General features: G+C 36.7%; 1 protein-coding gene across 1 annotated transcript; it reads left to right on the forward strand.

Annotated features, from left to right (window-relative positions):
• Positions 1-3,959: 3,959 nt before the first annotated feature.
• Positions 3,960-4,961, forward strand: LOC147523203 (mitogen-activated protein kinase kinase kinase 20-like). The gene is made up of 3 exons (XM_086569808.1): positions 3,960-4,017; positions 4,300-4,563; positions 4,660-4,961. The coding sequence occupies exons 1-3, from the start codon at positions 3,960-3,962 to the stop codon at positions 4,959-4,961; spliced, it is 624 nt and encodes a 207-aa protein (XP_086425934.1).
• Positions 4,962-7,155: the final 2,194 nt, after the last annotated feature.

The raw sequence follows: 7,155 nt of genomic DNA on the forward strand, positions 1-7,155 counted from the left end.
TAAACTGACCTGATTGATGTGGCATCCAAATGACTCTATCTTGATCTAAATTCTTGTTTATGCAGACCCCAAGAATTAGTTCTTTCAGTTGACTGTTCTGAATATTGTGCACAACATCTGCCCATACTCCATTCTCAATGATGTGGCTTACTTTGGCATCAAGTGGAAACTGCCATTCAGCCATAGCCAAGGGATTTTCCAGTAGAGGAGAGTCACCACACCATAAGTCATTCCACAAAAGAGTATTCTCACCATTTGCGATGCTATATGTGATCAATTTTCTGGCATTAGTCCTCGCTTGAAGCACATGTCACCATGTCTAGAAGCAATCTCTTGGAACTTGCATAGTCAAAAAATAATTATCCCTGATGTGTTGTTTCCAAGTCCATTGAACCCATAGATTGTTATCCCTCAAAGCTATCTTATGTACTAACCCACAATAAGTTCCTCGGTTCCAACATTGTAGATTCATAATACCAAGTCCTCCCTCATCCTTGAGTTTACTGATTGTACTGAAACTAGCTTGATGAAGTGTCCTTTTCATAGCCACACCACTCCAACGAAATTGAGCACAAATTCTTTCAACACTCTCTAACCAAGTTTTAGGGAGAATGAATGTTCTTGACTAGTTTGAGTGAAAGGACATGAGCAGTGAGTGAATACCTTAGGTCATTCATAGCACTAACAGGTCATTCATGGCACATTCAATGAATACCTTAGGTCATTCCCGCGACATTCAAAGAATACCTATCATAACACTAACAGGTCATTCATGGCACATTCAATGAATACCTTGGGTCATTCCTGTCACATTCAAGGAATACCTACCTACATTCCCGTACATTCAAGGAATACAGCCAACCCGCAAGGCGAATGCATTACTTCCTCTCTAAGGCGGCTTTTCACATGACATCATTAGTCATAAACATTTCATGTCTTTTCTTTTCATCAAAGAGGCGTAGAGATATCTAAAGATGTGGGCGACACATTAAATTTTCACCGGACACTTTTACACCGAATTTTTAACACTCAAGAGTTCTCATTCATTATAATATTTTCATTACAAAACAAACATCGTCTCAAACAATAGAATCATTACTAAATATTCCAAACACAATAACTAATCAACTCACCTCATTATCAATTATATAAATCATAGATATCAAAAGGTTCAATCAGGAATAACGCATTAGTTAAATGTCTCGTGAATACATTTTAAACAACTACAATCACGTACACAATTAAGTACTAACGTTATACATATATATTTATCACAATAAATAATAACTAATAACTAATAACTAATATATAATATAGTGGCTGCACTTTTGCTCAAAGCTGCCTACGTATCCAAATCTTTCAAGATTGGAATCAAACCTTCGTAGTTCTTATCAGCCACATAGTCAATGCTATAGTTTTTCTTACATTCATACAAATGACATTGAACTTAATTATTTAGAAACTAGGGTATGTAGATATACTTTTTCATGTAGAACTCGAAGTTCTAACCTCAGCCCATCTAGAAGAAAACTTAGGTTGAAAACGGTAAAAATCCTAATTTTCAGCAAACTAGATTTCTGACAGACTATCTTCTGAATGACACAACTCTTTCCACAGGTATCCAAACGCATCGAGGTTTTTTGTGTTGAAAATCTGACACACATAAATTACTTTCTTATGTTTTACAAAAATACTCAATCTCATCCTAATGTGCCAAAACTAGGCTCGAACGCGCAGAAACTGATTTCTGACACAATGTTTTCTGCCAGTCAAACTTCCATACACCATAATTAATTCCACAGGCCTAGGAACGCGAGGAGGCCAATTGGAATAGAAAGCAGACTTCCAAATCTTTCATGTTTTCATAAAAATCTAGTTCAAACTCTAACTAAATTAAAACTGGACTTGAACATAGTGTATAGAAACTGATTTCTGACGCACTGTTTTCTGTCGACCAAACTCCAGATATCATGTCTACCACCATAGACCTCGGAATACGACGAAGCCAATTGGGTTAGAAATAAGACTCATAAAACTCACATTTTCATGTTTTACAAAAACTCAAACTCTCCCCCTAGCTTTATGCAATTTGTGATCAAACCCTATGCAGAAAACTGTTTTCTGACGAATAGAATTTCTGACGCAGAGAATTCCCTGAGATTTATAGCAAGACAAAGGTAGCATATCAAAGCATCCAAATATCTGGTCCAAAAGCTCCAAAATTATCCTTTCTTAATACGGGGCTACCACATGGTTTTCACACCCTAAGTTTTACATTTCAGGCTTTAGAAATAGATAAGAACACACACAGTGAACCTATTTATTCGAATACATCCAATTGACCACGTCAACAGTAACTAAAATAACTTATTTTGTTTAGGGAATAAGAAGGATTATTATAACTAGAAAATAAGTTCCTCATATTCAACAATGAAATCAGTCCAATAACATACTTCAATTAAATGGAATTATTGTAATTGAACTGAAACTACCCATGATAAAGAATTAAATTCTAATACAATTACCTAAAATACCTAATATGCATAGTAACATACCCCAATTTAATATTTAATCATATACCTCACCATATCAAAGGAATAATTAGCTAGTAACAAACCTGTAAACTAAACAAATACCAAATAGTAGTCACCCTTCACGGTCATCAAGAAAAACAATTCCCATGCACATATAATAATTAGCTAAAGAGGAGGTCTGTATAAGACAAGAAATATACCAAATCATTCTAATCAAGAAAGACAACAAAATGAATAGAAAGAAATGATTACTACCCACATCTATGTTTTCCTCCCTTTTACACTTTGTTATTCTAACTTCCTATTTATAATGAGATGATTAAATTCATTTAATGAAAGCATACTTACCTAAATTCACCCCTCCGTTTTCCAACTAGCAGGAGGTGTTGATTCCATAAAATAATAGCTATCCCTTGCTGAACTACCATGCAACACGCCAAAGGTATTGTTTCTCATGCTATGCTATCCAATATAAGAGAATGATACTTGCTGATCGACTTGTATGCTTTGAGAAGGAGATGTCACTTTTGGTGGTGTTATTCCCTGGTTCATTCCCGAACCTTAAACTCCTGTGTTACCACTCTCTGTATAAATTACTCTACGTGGGGGGCCCTTTTTTTTGAAAACCCCGTAAAAATAGGGAATGGGGTTTATCCTCTTTACCTTTTCTCTTTCTAATCTTTATCCTTTTTATTTTTATCTATTATTATTATTATTTAACTTTATATATATTTAATTAAAAAGAAGAATAAAAATAGGGGTGTTATAGTAACCATTGTATCCTGTAAGGAGAAGACGCCACTACTGCCTTTCTACACCATTGGAAGGAGTAAAATCTTTTCTTAAGGACAATGTCATACACTCCTTGGTTGTTTGTCGTTCCTGCTGTTCTCGACTCTTTACCGTTTTCTTATTCCGATTCTAACACTACTTTACCTAGCTGAGAAGCTTGATAGTAGAAAAAGAAGCAGAATGCAGTTTTGTTAGTAAAAAATGACTTCCAAGAACAAAAACCAATACACCAATAGACTGAGGCGCGGACAAAGCCTTCGAGTCTTCTCTAGAACAGAAAATTTTTGGTTAATGACCCGTGAAGATTGGATTCAACATTACTGGATAAGAAAGATCAAGTCAAATACAACTAAGAGATTCATACCATAAAAAGCCTAAGCCCAAATAATAAGTGTATTTATATTAAAATATATCACCAAGTTTTCATAAACATGGAGCGCCAAAAGAAAAACAAGATACTAGGCCAATCCACCACATGCACAAGATGTCTGATGTACAAATGGTTTCCTAATTCGAATCAGATACATCTTTGTCACGCGTTTTTCATTCTCTATAAAGTTAGTGCTGGAAAACCATTGAAAGTTCATTTGAAAGGTGAAGTAAAACAACCTAATTAACAAAACCAAGAAGAAGATGGCAATAGTGTTTGAAGAACATGAATATTGGAAGAGGGGAGAGATGTTGGGCCAAGGTAGTTTTGGTACAGTGCACTTGGCATTCACAGATCCAACAAAAACAAGTTTTTTCCCACCTGTTATGGTCGTGAAGTCAACTGCATATTCTTAGGCAAGCTCGCTTATGAAGGAGAACGACAAACTCATTGAGCTTCAGGGTTGCCCTTACATCATTGGCCACTATGGTGACGATGATAACGTCGAGGATGGGCGTGCCTACTATAATATGTTTCTTGATTATGCATCCTTAGGCAGCTTAAGAGAGCGAATTAAATAGCGTTATACTGACTGTGGCGTAGGGTTACCCGAAGCGGAAGTCAGGTATTTTACTCCTTTGATTCTTAAAGGTCTTAAACATATTCATCAACATGAATATGTCCACTGTGATATAAAACCCGACGACAGCCTCTTGGTTTCATCTTCTTCAGACTCTTCATTGATTAAGATTGTGCCGAAGATAGCTGATTTTGGGCTTGCGGAGAGATTGAAGAAAGAGGTGAAGACGGATAAACCAGTTTATTTAAAGGGTACTCCATCCTACATGGCACCTGAATCCATTTGCCGTAATGAATACAAGCCTCACTCTGACATATGGGCGTTATGGATAGTTGTTCTCGAGATGCTAACAGGATAAGAAGCCTGGAGTTTTGATGTCAAAGATGATTCTGTGGATTTTCTCTTGAGCCGAATTGCTTACAGTGACGAACTTCCATCAATACCTAGCAATCTTTCAAGTGAAGCGCGAGATTTTGTGAAGAGATGTTTGGTAAAGAACACATCAATTAGGTGGAGTATTGACGAGCTACTTAGTCATCCATTCCTTGCTGCCGACAACAAGAATAAAAAAATAGAGGGAATGCAGAACGAGGGGTTGTTCTGTCTCCAAGGGCCCTTTTCCAGCTTAAGTTGTGGATTTCTGAATTTTACTTCTGCTATTGCTAGATTGGTGATAAATATCTAATGGGAGGCTTGGGCAGCAACACAGGAGTTGCAGCAACAGGACTGAGACCGGGTGAAGTATGCAAAAACTATTGTACATTCCACAACTTAAATCACCATAAGAAGGAATTGTTTTGGCATCCTTACAGAAAGCTACCTTAACATTGCGGCAGCAGATTAGGCAGTAAAGCATGAAGGAAGACTGGAAAAATCAAGAGAGGATGCTGATGGAAGGAAGATCCATATGTTGCATGCCTACATTGGTGGGAGAATCCTTATACAGACTATTATAGATTTACTGACATGTAAAGGAATTCAGATTATAACAATAATTATGTTGAATATGTATAAAGGAAGAAATTTTATTAAAGCTCTGCCTTAAACTTTTTTATTTTGGAATTACTAATGTAGAGATTGAGGAACCATGTCAGATTCAAAAGAAGAAAGGAAGCAAGACAAGGGGGAAAGATGTGGATCCGACTCCTCTTCCACCCAGGGATAGAAACATTCCAGCAAGATATAAATGAATTACTTTTACTGGAAACACACGTGGTTTAGACATTAGAATGAAGGCTTTATTACCTTCATGGAATTTACTTTTTAGATTCAAAGTGGGAACTTAATCCAGTCCGGGTGGTGCTTAACCCCTATATTGTAACTTTATTATTATATATAATATATTCACATTTTGCCTGCAAAAAAAAATGTAGAGATTGAGTTAAAAAACAGTCTCCAAACATTATATATCAGGAAGTAAATAAATGCAGAAGGCACTTGTACCAAAGAAGTGAATAATAGGTACTGGGCTTGCCTTACTTTTTAGCTTTGTCGATGCTTTAATTTGGTAGCTTGTAAAACCATCTTCTGCCACACTTTGTTAGCTTTTTCTATGTATTTTGCGGATGTACGTAAACATCTAAGTTGGATTTCCTCTTTAAGATTCAGGGGATGACAAGATTTTCTAACGGACAGACAACAATAGGTAGGGTGAGGATGGTGATCAAACTTGATTTTACCAGTACATGCATAGATTTTTAATTTTCTGTTTTAGGAACCTTTGCGACTTTTCTAGATTTAGATAGATTTATATTTGCAAACTTAGCTAATTAGTGCTCCTCACCTGCTCTTCGCTTTGCTACTCTAAGTAAAGAGGAACTTAGATGTTCATTTGTGCAAGTGGTCTGGTTGAATTTCTTTTTCTTCTACAGTCATGACTCAGTTTATGTCAGGCTTCTCAACAGGGTAAATTACAACTGTTGCATATTTTGGTTTGAGTGGAAAGCGCAACTGCTTACTGCTGTGATCCCAGCGTTGTTACTTGCTTGCCTTCCCTCAATATGCAATCTCAAGGAAGAAATTACAAATTTCTAAGTGTGTAACGCTATCTCTTGCTCTCATGTTTCAAAAACCAACTCCAAGTTAACTGTGACTCTCGCTTGTCTGTAAGTCCTTATCTCCATCTTGTAAGTTGGTAGAACTACATCTTCCTCATTACATAGAGGCATTGAAGACCTCTCTTGTCTTAGCCAGAGGAGAGAGGAAAATGCAAGGAATATGAAAAGGAGAGGGGCACCAGTCAATAAGGGGCTTAAGTATGAACTATGGAGGCTCCGAAAATGCATCATATGTTTATATCGTATGCATGCTTACATATATCTGAAAGGAAATTTTGTTTCATTACCTTGAGTTGTTTATGGCACACATTCAATCTATTGCCTTGTATCATATGGAAAAAGTGTGAACTTGTCAAGTTCATTCAGTGAGTCTGAACCTTAAGTATCTACATCTAGAAACACGTACACAGCATCGGTTTGAACTCTTTGTACATCAATATAACCGGTTCTTGAAGCCACTTACATATACTAGCTAGGCAATTTTAACTCGTCTCTCTGTTCTATGGTAATCAATTTCCGCATAGCTCAACTAGTTTATCAAGGTTTCCATTGGCCATGTGCTCATAAACTAAGACCAATCCTTTCCACTCAGGACACCATCTTAAGAACTGAACCAAGTGCTTATGTTTCAAGTGTTGTATGCAGATAAAAGAAAACAATAGAAGACAAGGACAGAATAAAAGGTAATAACCAAGGCGCAGATTAGGCTGTCCTTAAGGAAAGATTTCGCCCCTTCCAATGGTGCAGAAAGGCAACAGTGGCGTCTTCCTCATAGGATTCAATGGTTAACAGTAGCCTGACTTTGCACTAGAACAGACTACC

The sequence above is a fragment of the Coptis chinensis genome, chromosome 1 (genome assembly GCF_015680905.1).
Source record: "Coptis chinensis isolate HL-2020 chromosome 1, ASM1568090v1, whole genome shotgun sequence".
Lineage (NCBI taxonomy): Eukaryota > Viridiplantae > Streptophyta > Magnoliopsida > Ranunculales > Ranunculaceae > Coptis > Coptis chinensis.

Coding starts and splice junctions, on each gene's coding strand:
- LOC147523203 (XM_086569808.1), top strand. CDS start 3,960: ATGGCAATAGTGTTTGAAGAACATGAATATTGGAAGAGGGGAGAGATG. Junction 4,018..4,299: donor GGGAGAGATGTTGGGCCAAG/GTAGTTTTGGTA, acceptor ACTGTGGCGTAG/GGTTACCCGAAGCGGAAGTC. Junction 4,564..4,659: donor GGCACCTGAATCCATTTGCC/GTAATGAATACA, acceptor TTGATGTCAAAG/ATGATTCTGTGGATTTTCTC.